General features: G+C 35.6%; 2 protein-coding genes across 6 annotated transcripts in view; one reads left to right on the top strand and one right to left on the bottom strand.

Annotated features, from left to right (window-relative positions):
- mllt11 (MLLT11 transcription factor 7 cofactor) overlaps positions 1-16,387 on the top strand; it is a 369,559-nt gene that overhangs the window by 148,479 nt on the left and 204,693 nt on the right. The gene's annotated exons all lie outside the window — the stretch shown is intronic.
- The window catches only part of cgnb (cingulin b), a 43,147-nt gene that overhangs the window by 13,748 nt on the left and 13,012 nt on the right, over positions 1-16,387 (bottom strand). For 3 of the 5 annotated variants that reach the window (XM_005159386.5, XM_068215005.1, NM_001044762.1), the window contains exons 5-8: positions 7,706-7,830; positions 7,482-7,614; positions 4,880-5,092; positions 3,183-3,310 (exon numbers count right to left, since the gene is read on the bottom strand). In XM_005159386.5, the coding sequence (XP_005159443.1) occupies positions 3,183-3,310; positions 4,880-5,092; positions 7,482-7,614; positions 7,706-7,830 (599 nt within the window). Of the gene's footprint in view, positions 1-974; positions 1,002-3,182; positions 3,311-4,879; positions 5,093-7,481; positions 7,615-7,705; positions 7,831-16,387 lie in introns of all 5 variants that reach the window. The other 2 variants (XM_005159385.5, XM_068215004.1) reach the window with 1 other exon arrangement.

Here is a 16,387-nt window from a genome sequence, read left to right as displayed (position 1 = left end):
TGTTGACTTTAATGGCAGTAGGTCATATTGTTGGTAGTAAACACACAACATGACAGGAAAGAGAAAACAATGCACAACAAAGTCATAATTATTATTATTATTATTTTTTTTTTTAGTGCACAAAAATGTTCTTGGAGCTTCATACAGGGTTCACACACATTTTTACTACTAAAATTCCATGAAGTTTCCATGATTTTTCCAAGACCTTTAAGTAAATGTTCATGACTGAATGTTTCATGCAATGTCTACATATACGTGGTAAAAGAAAAACAATGCATGTTCAAATTCATTACATCATAACAAAAAACGCGCAACATCTGTTTAGTTTCAATTTATATCTATGTAAAATTGATTTAGATAATGCCAACTAATAATGTGAGAGTATGTGATTGGCCAAGGACAGAAAAGAAGTAAATAATCTTTATTCAAGTGTACAGATATCTGTTTTCTATGACTTTTCCAAAACTTTGTGGGTTTTTGTGTTTTTCCAAAACTTTTCCAGGCCTGGAAAATGCCAAGTCAAAATTCCTCGACTTTTCCAGGTTTTCCATGACCGTATGAACCCTGTTCATATGCTTACAGTTGAACCACTAAAGTCACAATGAAAGTTTTGACAATATATTTGGTTCCTTTTCTGGACTTTAAAAGTCATGTCTATGAATCGTTGCTGTCTATGAAGGATGAGAGAGCTCCAGGATTTCATCTAAAATCATCTATAATTTGTGTTCTGAATATAAATGAAGGTTTCAGGAATTTGGAAAGATATGAGGGTGAGTAATTAATTAACAGAATTGTAATTTTTGTGTCAACTAACCTTTAAGATAATTTTATAGCCTGAAGAAAAAAGGAAACCAAATGAACAGATGCTAGTTTAGTGTGTCAGTTTCCAGATTTTTCACCAGATCACGATTATCGTTTAGTAGTTTAGTTGTTTGATTTACGCTTAGTGTCAGGTCAGTCTACTGAGGTCTCACTTTTGAAACGCGCTGTACTGCCCTCGTCTGGCACAACCAACAAGCACCAGTGAACACATGCAACAGAAAGACAGCAAAGATTATTTAACAAGCATATCTGACATGAACGCAAAGGATGACGGTCATAGAAAATGCAGACAAAATTAAAAAGAGTTAACGAAAAAGGAAAATAGTAAAATCTTATTTCTCACCTAATAAATCTAACATTTTTGGATTGTTATATTTTATTAATATTTTAATAAAACAAATATGCATTACATTTATAATGTTACAAAAGGTTTTGATTTTAGTTATTTAATGCAGTTGTTAAATGCATTTTAGTTATTAAATGCATTAAATGTTCATTTGAAATTTTTGTTTATCTAAGGATAATCAAAAATGTATCAAAGTTAACAGCTAAAGAAAAAAGATAAATACACTGCTAACACATTCAAAAGTTAAGGATTGTTCTTTTTTGTTATTATTTCGAGTTCAACAAAAATGCATAAAGTGTATAATGTTACAAAAGGCTTTGATTTGAATTATTAAATGATGTTTATGTGAAATTTCTGTTTATCAAAAGATAATCAAATATTCAAAGTTCTTGCCAAACAAAACTCTTTTAACTTCTCACCTAACACAGTCAAAAGGTTCATATTTTATATTTCCATTCAACATGTTTAGATTAAATTCATAAAGTTATAAAAGGTTTTGATTGATTTTAATGATTAAATGCAGTTGATTTTAAAGTTTTGTTTATCAAAGTTCATGTAAAACAAAAACAGTTAAATGTCTTTTCTCACCTTCCATATGTAAGTTTAAGATTGTTTTTTAATTAATATTTTGCATTCAACAAATATGGATTACAATATTACAAAAAGTTTTGTAACTTTAGTAATTAAATGGAGTTCATTTGAAAATTCGTTTTATTAAAGGATAATAAACAAATTGATCAAAGTTCATGTCAATTATAATGTTTAAACCACTTTTCTCACCATACACATTCAAAAGCTTAGGAATGTTTATTATTTTCATATTTGGCATTCAACAAATATGGATTAAATTTATAAGGAGTTTAAAAAGGGGGGTTTGATTTTAATTATTAAATGCTGTTCAATTGAATTTTTTGTTTATCAAAGATTAAGTTCATGCAAAACAAAAATAGTTCAATCTCTTCTCGCACCAAACACTTTTAAAAAGACTGCTGTTTTTCTTACTTTGTATTCAACAAATATTCATTAAATGTTTAATGTTACATATTATTATAATACAATATTAAAAGTTTTGATTTTAACTAATAAATGCTGTTATTATCAAATAATAATAATAATAATAATAATAATAATAATAATACAATAAAACAAAATTAATAATAAAATAATAAAATAATAAAACAAAATTCTTTTAAGTTGACACATATAAAGCAGCACACAGGCAGGGAAATGAAATGTGGACTTTTATCCTACGGGACCAAAATTTGAGCCAAACATTCATCATACAGTATGTACCCAAGTCCTCAAAGATAACACTGTATTCTAATGAAGGGTGTTGTTCATGAGGCTGTTTGTACATGATTACACAGCAATCGCTAGTCTCCTTAGACAAATATGAACTTGTACCTTGGAGTTTCAAGATCAAATTATACATTTTGAAGTGATTAAAGTTGCACAGCTGTGATGAGCATACGTTACACCCTATTAAATCTGCAAGTATTAATACGATTGTTCACCCAAAAGATGAAAGTTTGCTGTCAATTTCCTCAGGTCATAACCAGTAACTGAACATTATTTATAACACTAGACCTTTAACCCACATCCTCTGCAAACAAGATTAAAATCAAGTAAATAATCTGAAAGTAAATGTTCATTTCTTAGACACATCAGTTCTTTTTTTTTCATAAGATCATCACGAGTCCCAGCTATTATTTTTGTTTTGCCTGTACATGTTTTTTACCCTCAGAGTGAAATTGGTCATTGATTTGCATATTATGACTCACCATATTTTCAATTTTAACAAAATAATTATCTGAAGAAGAAGAAGAAAAAAAGCAGCCTGCGTCTTCAGAGATTGAATTAATTTTTTGGTGTATTCCTAAAGCTAACTTAACCAATTTGACCACTGGACCTGCCCCATTACATCACAAATGACCATTTTTTGAATTCTTCAAATATTTGGCATGGACAGCATAAATATAGCTAAAATGTTAATGTTTGATGAGTCAGGGCTTACTCTTGGTTGGCGGAACTAAACTGCTTCTTCCATTGCTCGCTCTGCTCTTTGTAGCCCTCAAGCTCTTCCTCCATAGCCAAGATGGAGGCGTTGACCTTCTGACGCTCCTCCTCAATTTCCAGCTGAGACTGTGGATCCGGATAAATAAACAAAAACACAAAGTCAGCTGTTAAAGCAGCACTATGTAAGATTTCAATCTAAATATAATGTCTTTAGAATTATATGAGAATAACTTTTAAAGGTCCCTTGAAAATGTAAATATTTTATTTAGATGTTAGTTTCAGTCTGTTTTAAGGATATCTATTAGCTAGGGCAATCTAAAATTGACAAAATTCACGTCTAGAAGATATAAAACAAATTTAAACATGTAAAGCTTGTAGTTAGTCACTTCTGCCTTAGTCAATCAACGATTTTTTTCACCTCATACTTCAGTTTTTCATCAAATCTTGACCAATCAAATGCTCACTAGCATCTGACATGCCCCGCCCCCTTTAAGATGCTACTCATTTGATGCGCTTGAGCTCAAGCTCTCTCATTGGCATAGCTGTGATAAAACGAAATGCCATTGGCTGTTTTTTTAAACACGGAAGAGCTACACTAAGTCCCAACCTCTCTTCATGTTTCAGTTGAGATTATGCACATTTCAAAGCACTTCCCTGGACTTTTAAGTAGATGAATTTTAAGGGTGTACTCATACTATGTACAGTTGCCTTGAATCTCTATTGCATCTTTAATAATCTACGACAGTTTGCGTTCATTGTCATTAAAAGTCACGAAAGTGAAGTGGGCCACGAAACTGAAGAGGGTTGGGGAGTTGCGAAAGAAAGTGAAAGTGAACAGTGGACGGCGGAGGAGGGCGGTTAAGGAGGGAGATCAGTAAAATGAGGTGTTCTGGCACAAATTAAGCCCTGCCTAGCCCCAACCATCACAGTAAGCATGCGGGTTACAACCATAGATATAATACCAGATATCTATGGTTACTACGTCTACATCTTCTTCTTCTTCTTGTTTACCTATGGCGGTTGGCATCCAGCATTTCTGGATCAGCTTTGTAGTGTGAATCAGAAACTTAAGTTTACAGACTAAAGTAATGCATGCATGGTTTAAGCATGCAGTAAATCATGTTGCAGATGTGCACTTCAATGTGCGTAACATGCATGACATCCCTGTACTACAGGGTGGAGTGAGGACTATTTGGTGTGATTCGTTTTGTTTGTAAAAGGCAATTAAACCCATCAACCGAGGGGAATCTGGGAGTAAAAGAAGAATAGCTTAAAAAGTGAAATATTTAATTGTTGTTTATACCCATTTAGGACTATTGTTTGGAAAATGGAAAACTAATTAAAGCAAATGTCAGTGGCAGTAGCTTCACGCCCTCGGACATATAACACTGTGGTGCTTGTGGTGACCCGAGATCAATACCCAACTGAAGGTCTTGTTCCTCTCTCTCACATGCTTTCCTGTCTGCTCTCTAAAGTCATTTCCAAATAAAAAGGTGTAAATATCCATAACAAAAAGTAAAAAAAAAAACTAATTAAATCCATCAACATAAATCAACCACTACTTTACACTACAGGCATGACTTGACAAGCAATATAACATGTCTCTTCTATGTTATTTCCTATTCCACAGGGGCTAGGAGTCTGAAACTGAGACATTCATCAGCCTGAAGGGATCTGCTAGTAGTGAATGTTCACCTGTGAGACGGTCTCCATGCTGTGACGCAGGGCATCCATGTCTTGACTGAACTGCTCTCTCAGGGCCTCCATCTCTTTATCGTGAGACGCCACCTCGTCCTTCAGGGCTCCTTTTAGCGCGGTGAGTTCTCGCTCTCTCTGTCTCAAAGTGTCCTCCAGCTTCTGCCTCAGCAACTGCGACTCCGACAGTTCGGCCTGCACCGTCAACAGGTCCTGCAGAGATATTATTAAAGGGGGAAAACATGTATTTGATTTTAAATAATTTCATATTTTGGGGAAATTATCTTAACTTCACATAGAATAACATCTTAGAAAAGTCAACTCAGCAGTTTTAATATAAAGTTATAAAAGATATTTTCTTTTGAGCTACAGGTCTGAAATTGAACAGAATAAATAAAATGATTGATCAATCAATAAAATGCTAGAATGACAGAGAGATATAGTCACAGAAACATAAAATACTACAATGATAGATAAATAAAACAATAAAACAATAGATAAAATGAAAGAACGACAGATAAATAAAGCTATACATTGCTAAATAAGATTATAGATAAATCGATAGAACGAGAGATAAGAAAAAAACAGTAGAAAGGTAGATGAAATGATAGGTAGATAAAAAATATAAAATGGAGGACAGATTTAAAGAATGACAGACAAAAATGATCGCATAATAGATAAATAAAATAAAAAACTGATAAAATAAATAAATGACAAATAAAATATAAAATATATATAAAAATAAAGAATCATAGATAAAACTACAGCACAAAAATGAATAAACTACAGACCAATAAATAAAAGTATAGAACAATAGATCAATAAAAAGAATGATAACGACAGTTAGCTAAAATGATAGCTAGAATGATAGACAGAATGATAGAACAATAGATAGACATAATGATAGATTGACAGAACGATAGAATAATAGATAGAACAATAATAGAATGATAGAATGATAGAAGAACTGAATGAAGGAACAATAGATAGACAATAGGATGATAGAACGATAGAACAACAGCAAGATAGAACAATAGAACAACAGAACAATAGATAGAGTGATAGAACTATAGACAGACAAAATGAAAGAATGATAGAATAATAGATAGACAAGGATAGAAGGATAGAACAATAGATAGACAATAGAATGATAGAACGATGGAATGATAGAACAATAGATAGGCAATAATAGAATGATAGAACAATAGAACAACAGAACAATAGATAGAACGATAGAACAATAGACAGAATGATAGAACGATACAACAATAAATAGACAATAATAGAATTACAGAACGATAGAATGATAGAAAAATAGAGACAATAATAGAATGATAGAACGATAAAATGATAGAACAATAGAACAACAGAACAATAGATGGAATAATAGACAGACAGAATGATAGAACAATAGATCAACAGATATAAAGGTATAATGATAAAATGATAGACAGAACACTAAAATGATAGAATGATAGGTAGAACACTAAAATGATAGAATGGTAGCTAGAAGGATAGAACAATAGATGGAATAAACAACAGAAAGAGCGATAGAATGAATGATAGATTGATCGAATGACAGAACGAACAACAGAATCATAGAATGAATCATAGAATGATAAAAAGAACGATAAATTGAATGATAGAATGACAGAACGAACAACAGAATGATAGAATGAATGATAGAACCAATGATAGAATGAATGAGAGAATGACAGAACGAACAACAGAACGATTGAATGAATGATAGAATGAATAATAGAATGAACAATAATATAAATGATAGAATGACAGAACGAACAACAGACTGATAGAATGTATGATAGAACCAATGATAGAATGAATGAGAGAATGACAGAACGAACAACAGAACGATTGAATGAATGATAGAATGAATAATAGAATGAACAATAATATAAATGATAGAATGACAGAACGAACAACAGAATGATAGAATGAATGATAGAACCAATGATAGAATGAATGAGAGAATGACAGAACGAACAACAGAACGATTGAATGAATGATAGAATGAATAATAGAATGAACAATAATATAAATGATAGAATGACAGAACGAACAACAGAATGATAGAATGAATGATAGAACCAACGATAGACTGACAGAACAAACGATAGAATGACAGAATGACAGAACAAACAACAGAATGATAAAATGAATGATAGAACCAACGATAGAATGAATGATAGAATGACAGAACGATTGAATGAATGATAGAATGAATAATAGAACGAACGATAATATGAATGACAGAATGATAGAACGAACGACAGAATGATAAAATGAAGGACAGAATGATCAAACAAATGATAGAATGATATAACAAACGACAGAACAATAGATTCAAAGATAGAATGACAAAATGATAAAACGAACGAAAGACCAAATGACAAAATGACAGAATTAAAGAACAAACGATAGATAGAATGAACGATAGATGGATAGAATGACAGACAGAATGAATGATAGCTAGATAGAATGATAGGCAGAACGGTTGATAGAGAGGTAGAACAATCGATTTATATGTAAAACGACAGACAGATCTCCTCATTAATCCAGCATGTAGTGTTAGTGTAAGCACCAGCTGCATGCTGTCAGACTGCGGCGAGTTCTCCAGTGTTCTCCTGAGCTCCTCTTGAAGCTGAGCGAGCTGATCTTCCTGCTGCCGCAAGCGAGACTCCGCTCCCTCCCGATCCATGCGCAGCTCCACCATTCTGAAATAAACCCCATGCAAACAGTGAGTCTGACAGACTTATGCGTTCAGTTTAAAACATCCAGAAAGCACAGAGAGAGAGAGAGACTCACTGGTCCTGGTTTTCCTGCAGTTCTCTCCTGCTCTTGTCCAGCTGTTGCTGTAACTGTGTGTTTCTGCCGAAGGCCTGCTCCAGTTCAGTCTTCATATTGCTGTCAGTCACTGAGATCTGAGGAGCCTGTCAAACACCAAAACACAAACAGCAGATTTAAAGGGGCCCTATTATGCCCCTTTTTATGAGACGTAAAATAACTCTCTGTATGTCGAGTGTGTATGTCAACTTTCAGCTCAAAATGTTCAACAAATAATGTTTTATAGCTCTTTAAAAGTGCTCCTTTTAGGCTTAAATCCAAATTGTGCAATTTCGGTGACTGTTGCTTTAAATTCAAATGAGATTAAGCTCTTTTCAAAAGAGGGCGGAGCTACAAATGCCTGTGTGTCAACATGGTGTCAGATTCCCAAAACAAGACTAACGTCCTATGCTAATGAGGGAGAGATCATCAATAATGGGCGGGGCTTTCCCCTCTGATGACACGTACAAGGGGAGAATGTCAATCACAGCGTTTCTGCAGACTGTTTTAATAAAGTGTGATAATAAGAAAATAAAATTAATAAATGTTTACCATGAGAAGCTGGTTATATTCACAGACTGTTGCCACACAGCTGTGTTTAAACCCCTTACGAAAGTGATTTTTGCATAGTAGGTCCCCTTTAAAGGGATAGTTCACTAAAGAAGAAAATTCTGTCACCAATTCAGTCATTACATTTACTTCTTTCAAATTTGTTGGCGTTTCTTGAGTATTAAGACTATAAACAAAATAATACATTTTGGAAAATGTTGGTACCCACTGTTTTCCATAGTATGTTTTTTTTTACTAAAGATACCAATGTTTTCAAAATTTGAAAGTCATTCTTGATATTTATTTTTCATTTTGAACATTCTTCAAAATGTCTTCTTTTGTGTTCAACAGGAAAAAAGGTTTGGTTTTTGGTTTGATTGTGAGAAGATGCTGAATACATTTTCATTTTCGGGTAAACTGTCCCTTTAAATGAGGAAACAGACAGCTTATTATTGTAGTTCTCCTGTGCAAAACTGTTTATAAGGTGTAAAATAATTCTGGTAGCAGTGTAATTAATGTTCAAGGTTGTTCAACAGAGTTTACATCACTGAAGGAACACCTGTGACAAGACGTTCCACGATGTAAAAAATCCTTCTTGGTATCTTGTGTGCATAATAGGAAAGTTACAGGTTTTACTGGCTTGAAGAGGTTATGCTTGGAATTAAAAGACTGTAAGAGTTTCTGGAGTCAACACGAGTTAGTGATTTTAATCACAGTCTCATGTGAACACAATTAACTGGAAACCAGCAGACATGAACATTTATACAAACTACACGGTCATATTTAAAGGGACAATTTATCCAAACTGAAACATCTGTCATTGTTTACTTGATCCAAACAGGTTTGACTTTTTCTCTTCTGCTGAACACAAAAGAAGATATTTAGATCAATAATGGTCAGCATTGACTTCCATAGCATTTGTTTTTCCTACTATGGATGTCAATAGTTACAACATTCTTTGAAATACCTTATTATTTTGTGTTTAACTTATAAAGGTTTAAAACCACTTAAGGGTGAGTAAAAGCTAAGTTAATTTTCCTTGTAGGGTGAACTATCCCTATAAGGTTTTTCGCACAAAAACTAAAATGGAAATTATTTTTGGAATCTAAACATTTATGTAGCAAGTGTTTATGTAGCAAGTGTTAGAAAAAAGTACATTTTTCATAAATATTAAAGTATAAAACAAATATATATTTATTTTTCATTTTATTTAAATACACATAATGCTGGTTAACTTTAGTCTTTACAAATTTAAGTTTATTGAACATAAAACAACATACGAAACATCTGAATGCTTTATGTTTTATTATTGTTATTATTATTGTTATTATTGTTATTATTATTTATTTATTTATTTATTTATTTAATTATTTTCTTAATATTATTTAAATCAAATGAAAATAAAGACAAATGTAAAAGAAATATCACTATAACGATACCGAATTCAAAGTATATAAAAGAAGTTACTTATATAATCATAATTATTTTATTCAATATGATTAATAAGGGCGATGCAGTGGCGCAGCAGGTAGTGCTGTCGCCTCACAGCAAAAAGGTCGCTGGTTTGAGCCTCGGCTGGCTCAGTTGGCGTTTCTCTGTGAAGTTTGCATGTTCTCCCTGCGTTCGCGCGTGTTTCCTCCGGGTGTTCCGGTTTCCCCCACAGTCCAAAGACATGTGTTACAGGTGTATTGGGTAGGCTAAATTGTCCGTAGTGTACGAGTGTGTTTGGTTGTTTCCCAGAGATGGGTTGCGGCTGGAAGGGCATCTGCTGCCTAAAAAAAACATATGCTGGATCAGTTGCCGGTTTATTCCACTGTGGTGACCCCTGATTAATAAGGGACTAAGCTGAAAAGAAAATGAATGAATGAATAATAACGCGTATGGGTGTTTCCCAGTGTTGGGTTGCATCTGGAAGGGCATCCACTGCGTAAAACATATGCTGGATAGGTTGGTGGTTCATTCTGCTGTGGTGACCCCTGATTAATAAAGGGACTAAGCCAAAAAGAAAATTAATTAATAAAAAATAAGACGGCACGGTGGCTAACACTGTTGCCTCACAGCAAGAAGATCGCTGGTTTGAGTAGCGGCTGGGTCAGTTGACGTTTCTGTCTGAAGTTTCCCTCACAGTCCAAAAGACATGCACTACAGGTGAACTGAATAAGCTACATTGGTTGAAGTGTTTGTGTCTGAATGCGAGAGTGTATGGGTCCCAGTGCTGGGTTGTGGCTGAAAGGGCATCTGCTGCCTAAAAAAACATATGCTGGATCAGTTGGCGGTTTATTCCGCTGTGGTGACCCCTGATTAATAAAGTTTAAGGAAAATTAATGAATGAACGATTAGGAAGCTATAAATGACAAAAAAAATATTTTTATTAATAAGCATTATTAAACTGTTATTAAAAATATATATTTACATTTCTTAAAACTTTAAATCAAAGATCTTTTACTTTTATTATTACATATACTCAATATAGTTACACTGCCCTCTTTGTGATTTGATTTTCAATATTGTATTCTCAGCTACTCTTCTACCAACTAGCAAGATGCACTTTACATACTAGAGTTTTACTTTTAGGCCCTGTGGACAAAAAGTAATTCAACTTAAAACCAACGGGCCTTATCAAAGCAGAACACATGTAGCTTTGTTCATACAAGCTGTATAGCCCAAAACAAACATGCATATTTAAGAATGATTGGTTTCATACTTGGGGCTATGAATTCATCTTATGATAGCCTTGACATTCCCCTCAGGAATCAGTAGATCTCATCTATCATATCTACATTATACTAGTTATTCCTACTTTCAATCAACCCTTAAGTTAGTTATATTATTTCACATACTGTGGGGAGATTCTGAGTGAACGTTGATAGAGATGCATATGTAGATATAATTGTTGATTGCAAAGTGAAACAATGAAACATAAAACACCAATAATTTGATCTGAAACGTCTTTAAAATGCACAAACAGTTTGCCAGCTGTCCGCTCCTCAAATAACCCATCCTCTAGAATATCCCATCAGCCCATTCAACTGCTGCTGCAAGCATTATAATGACCACACACGGCCACTACCAGGTCATCTGAACTGACCTCTTGTGTTGCACGGTCTAAAGTTACTTCTTGAATAAAAAAAGAACACATTAAAGTACAAATAAGGTCATCTATACTTCTAGCACTAATGTTAATCGAAATAATTAAAATTCAGACAGCACTGGCTATTTACTTTTTTCCAACACCTTGTGATGCTTTGAACAATTAAGTTTAGCAAACGGAAAGTTTCTCTAAAATTACAATTATAATCATTTTCAAAAACGTACAAAAAGGTAACGCTCTCATTTTAACTCCTCAACCATCAAAAGCAAACCAAGAAGTGTAAAACAACTAACAAAAGTGCGAAACAATTGAACTACTATCAGCTCACTAGAGCTGAACAATATATCACTGCATCAACAAAACAGCAGTGTGCATCCATAATACTTATATTCCAGAATGTGAGTAGATCATGGGCAAATGCTAAAAAAAATGAGAATTATTATTACTACAACAACTACATTATTTATTATATTAATTCACTCAAACTAACATAGTAATTAATAAATTTTAAATGAATAACATAGTCAAATTTCATTTTATTAAAATAAACAAACATTTACCAGATGGGCGACGGAACAAATGACGGCGATGGCACGAGTGACGGGCGACAGAACAAATGACAGGCGATGGAACAAATGACGGGCGACAGAACGAATGGCAGATGACAGAATGGATGACAGAACGACTGATAGGCGACGGAACGAATATTAGATGACTGAATAAATGACAGACAACGGAACGACTGACAAATGACGTAACACATGACAGGTGACAGAATGAATGATGGACAACAGAACGAATGATAGACTGAATGATAGAAGACTGAACAAATTATAGATGCCCGAACAAATGACAGACGACTGAACAAATGACAGACAACAGAACAAATGATAGAAGACAGAACAAATAACAGAGGTATGACAAACAATGGAACGAATGACAGACGACGGAACGAATGACAGGCGACGGAACGAATGACAGGCGACAGAACGAATGACAGCCGACGGAACGAATGACAGGCGACGGAACGAATGACAGGCGACGGAACGAATGACAGGCGACGGAACGAATGACAGGCGACGGAACGAATGACAGGCGACGGAACGAATGACAGGCGACGGAACGAATGACAGGCGACGGAACGAATGACAGGCGACGGAACGAATGACAGGCGACGGAACGAATGACAGGCAACAGAACGAATGACAGGCGACAGAACGAATGACAGGCGACAGAACGAATGACAGGCGACAGAACGAATGACAGGCGATAGAACGAATGACAGGCGACGGAACGAATGACAGGCGACGGAACGAATGACAGGCGACGGAACGACTGACAGGCGACGGAACGACTGACAGGCGACGAACAATGACAGGCGACGAACAATGACAGGTGACTAAACGAATGACAGACAATGGAAAGAATAACAGATGGCAGAACAAATGATAGACAACAGAATAAATGACAGATGACAGAGCGAATAAATGATGGACAACAGAACGAAGGAATGATAGACGACGGAAAGAATGACAGGCAACGGAAGGAATGACAGATGACCAAACAAATGACAGACGACCAAACAATTAACAGAATGAATGAGTGACGACAGAATGACAGGCTTTAAAAAAAATGATGACCTGTCAGAACGAATGACAGGCGACAAAACTAATGATAAACAATGGAACAAATGGCAGACGACAGAACGAAAAGCAACCAACGGAACAAATGATAAATGACAAAACTTATGACAAACAATGGAATGAATGATGAATGACGAAATGAATGACAAACAATGGAATGGATAACAGATGATAGATCGATGGAACGAATGACAGGTGACAGAACAAATGATCGAATGACAGGCGAGGGAACGAATGACTGTGGACGGAAGGGATAACAGGTGATGAAACAAACGACATGGCGACAGAATGAACGACAGGCAACAGAATGCACGGTAGGCGACAAAACGAACGACAGGCAACAGAACGAACGACAGGCGACAGAACGAATGATGACCTGTTAGAACTAATTATAGACAACGGAACGAATAAAAGACTGAATGATAAACGACCAAACAAAAGATATATGACCGAACAAATGATGACAGAACGAATGAGAGACAACCATGGATCGATGGATGGATCTATATGGATCTTTTGAAGCAGATGCCAATATCAGGAAGCAAAAAAATACCAATATTAATATATCGGCCAATATACTTTATATGCATATTTATTATAGTACAGTCCAAGCCAAAAAGATTTTATTATTATTATTGTTAAATGTAAACATCTGAATCTTTTCTACCATTAAACTAATAATACAATAAAAAATAATGAGGAAAGCTTTATTTTTAGTGTGAAATACCCCTTTAAAAGCATCGCCTCTGCATAAACACCACATAGATTTACATAATCACCCTCAAACCACTGTCAAAAATCTCCCCAGCGTCTGACGAGGTTTACTCCACGCTAATGAGCTTAATTAACAACAGTCACAACGTCTCCCTGGCCACAACAACAGAGTTTATCACGCATGGACGAGCGCTCAGCGGGATATGACAGCACAGGAGGAGAGCCCATTAAAACGGCTTCCCAAACAGACATGCTGAGGGCCACAGGTCAAGGGAAACCCTCCCTCGCAGGTATCCATTTCCAGAGTAACTTCATTATTGATGGAGCAGAAAGAGCGAGCTCTCGACCACGGCAGACCTAATCAGCTTTCCTTGTTAAGGCGACGGTTGCCAAGAGACAGTAGGAGGATATTTTACACACAGGAAGCTTATGCAAACGTGCAGGCTAATAATATTATACAGACACGCACGTACACGCTTGTGTGCTAGATCAATCAGCATAAAGAAATACTCGGTGCTTAATGAGATTCACTTTAAAATAAAAATATTATTCGATTGTGTTCTTCTGTAGAACACAAAAGGAGATTTTTCTAGTCGCTTGTCAATCTAATAAATGAAAATAGGATTGGATCTATTAGGGAACAAAAGTGTAAAGATATTATTATGTACCATCAAATTGTCAAAGGTGTTATGAAGTGCTCTGAAATTGAAGGGGATGGAGCAGGGCATGTCAGATACTAGAGAGCATTTAATTGGTTATAATTTGATCCATTTAGGCGGAAGAGACAAATTTCAAGCTTTACATGTTTATATATCTGTTTTACATCTTCTAAGTGCAAATTTTGTCACTGTTTTGGGGCATACTAGCTTATAGATATCTTAGAAACTTACTGATAACACTGAAACTAACATCAAAAAAATGTATTTTAATTTCATGGGACCTGGTCATATAATAGATTTGGGGGCAACATATTTTAAAGATTTTTTACAAGAGATAAAATAAGTCTTCCACTCCTTCAAGTCTTCAACTCCACACCTAAACCCAACTATCACAGTTGTTACTGCATACACCTTCCCCAACCCTAAACCAAACCGCCAAAGTTATTAGCATCTACACCTAACTCAACCTAAACCCAACCATCACAGTTATTAACATCTACACCTAACTCAACCTAAACCCAACCATCACAGTTATTAACATCTACACCTAACTCAACCTAAACCCAACCATCACAGTTATTAACATCTACACCTTTCCCAACCCCAAACCCAACCACCATAGTTATTAAAGTTTATATCTATTCCACACCTAAACCCAACTATCACAGTTATTAACATCTTCACCTTCCCCAACTCTAAACCAAACCATTAAAGTTATTAACATTTACACCTACCCCAATCTAAACCCAACCATCACAGTTATTAACATCTACACCTATCCCAACCTTAAACCCAACCATCACAGTTATTAACATCTACACCTATCCCAACCATCACAGTTATTAAAGTCTATCTATTCCACACCTAAACACAACTATCACAGTTATTAACATCTTCACCTTCCCCAACCCTAAACCAAACCATTAAAGTTATTAAAGAGCCCATATTATGGGTTTTTGAAAATTCCCCTCCATGTAGTGTGTAACACAGCTCTAAGTGAAGTAAAGTATCCAGCTAAGGCTTAAATCTGTAAGAATACAGTGTTTAAAACTGTTGATTCATCTATAAAAGAGTCGACTCATAGTGCTTCAAACGAGTCGCCTTGATACCGATTCATTAGGTGTTTCGCCATGACGTACGAACGAAACCAAGTTATTCACGTGCACGCGCAAACCCGGGAGATTTCAAACCTGAGGCCCCGCCCTCTGACACAGAAACCCAGACACACACTCACACACACCCACAAACACACGCACACACCCACACACAAACATGCCGGTCGACTGAAGTCACACTGCAGATGGATATATTGAGTCTCTACCCAAAGATGAAACCTCAGCATTATAGCCAAGCAGTTGGAAACTACTGGAAACTTCTGGAAACTACATGCTACAAAGAATACTTCATCAGCGTTTGTTAAAGAAAGGATCAGTAAAGAGTAACTTACTGCTGGACATGTCAGGATGGATTTTTCTTCCTCCATTTCTCAAGTGTAAGTACGTGCGATTAAAGTTGCCTCGTTGACTCGAGCTTGCAAATGTATTTAGTTGTGATTTGTTACTTGTAACCGCGTGTACTGTATCAGGTTAACTGGCTATATTCTCTTATCGCGTGCAAAGTCACGTTAAAAACGCGACGCGTGCTGCTTTGTTAACGGAGCTCCGTGGACGATGAGAAGTGTGTGTGTCTGTGTGTGCGTGTGCGCATGCTGTCGTCCGGAGGTGTGTGTGTTTGTGTGTGTGTGTGTGTGTGTGTGTGTGCGCGCGCGTTGTCGTCCGGAGCAGGGTTAAGTGCGTGTGTGTGTGTGTGTGCAATATGTGTGTGTGTGTCTGTGAAAAGAGCAGAGTGAGAAGCTAGGAGATCTCCTCAACTGTTTTTGGAGTTTTTGCTCAATAAAATGGTTAGTCGTCTGAATTTTCAAGTCCATAGTCTGTATTTACATTGACCCACTGGCAGCTAAAATCCACGCCTACACTATCGAGCGTGCATGAACTGTGATTACTTTTAT

The sequence above is a fragment of the Danio rerio genome, chromosome 19 (assembly GCF_049306965.1).
Source record: "Danio rerio strain Tuebingen ecotype United States chromosome 19, GRCz12tu, whole genome shotgun sequence".
In the NCBI taxonomy this organism is placed as follows: Eukaryota; Metazoa; Chordata; class Actinopteri; order Cypriniformes; family Danionidae; genus Danio; species Danio rerio.
Note: the sequence above shows the minus strand (reverse complement) of the source record. Positions and strands in the feature narration are given on the sequence as shown.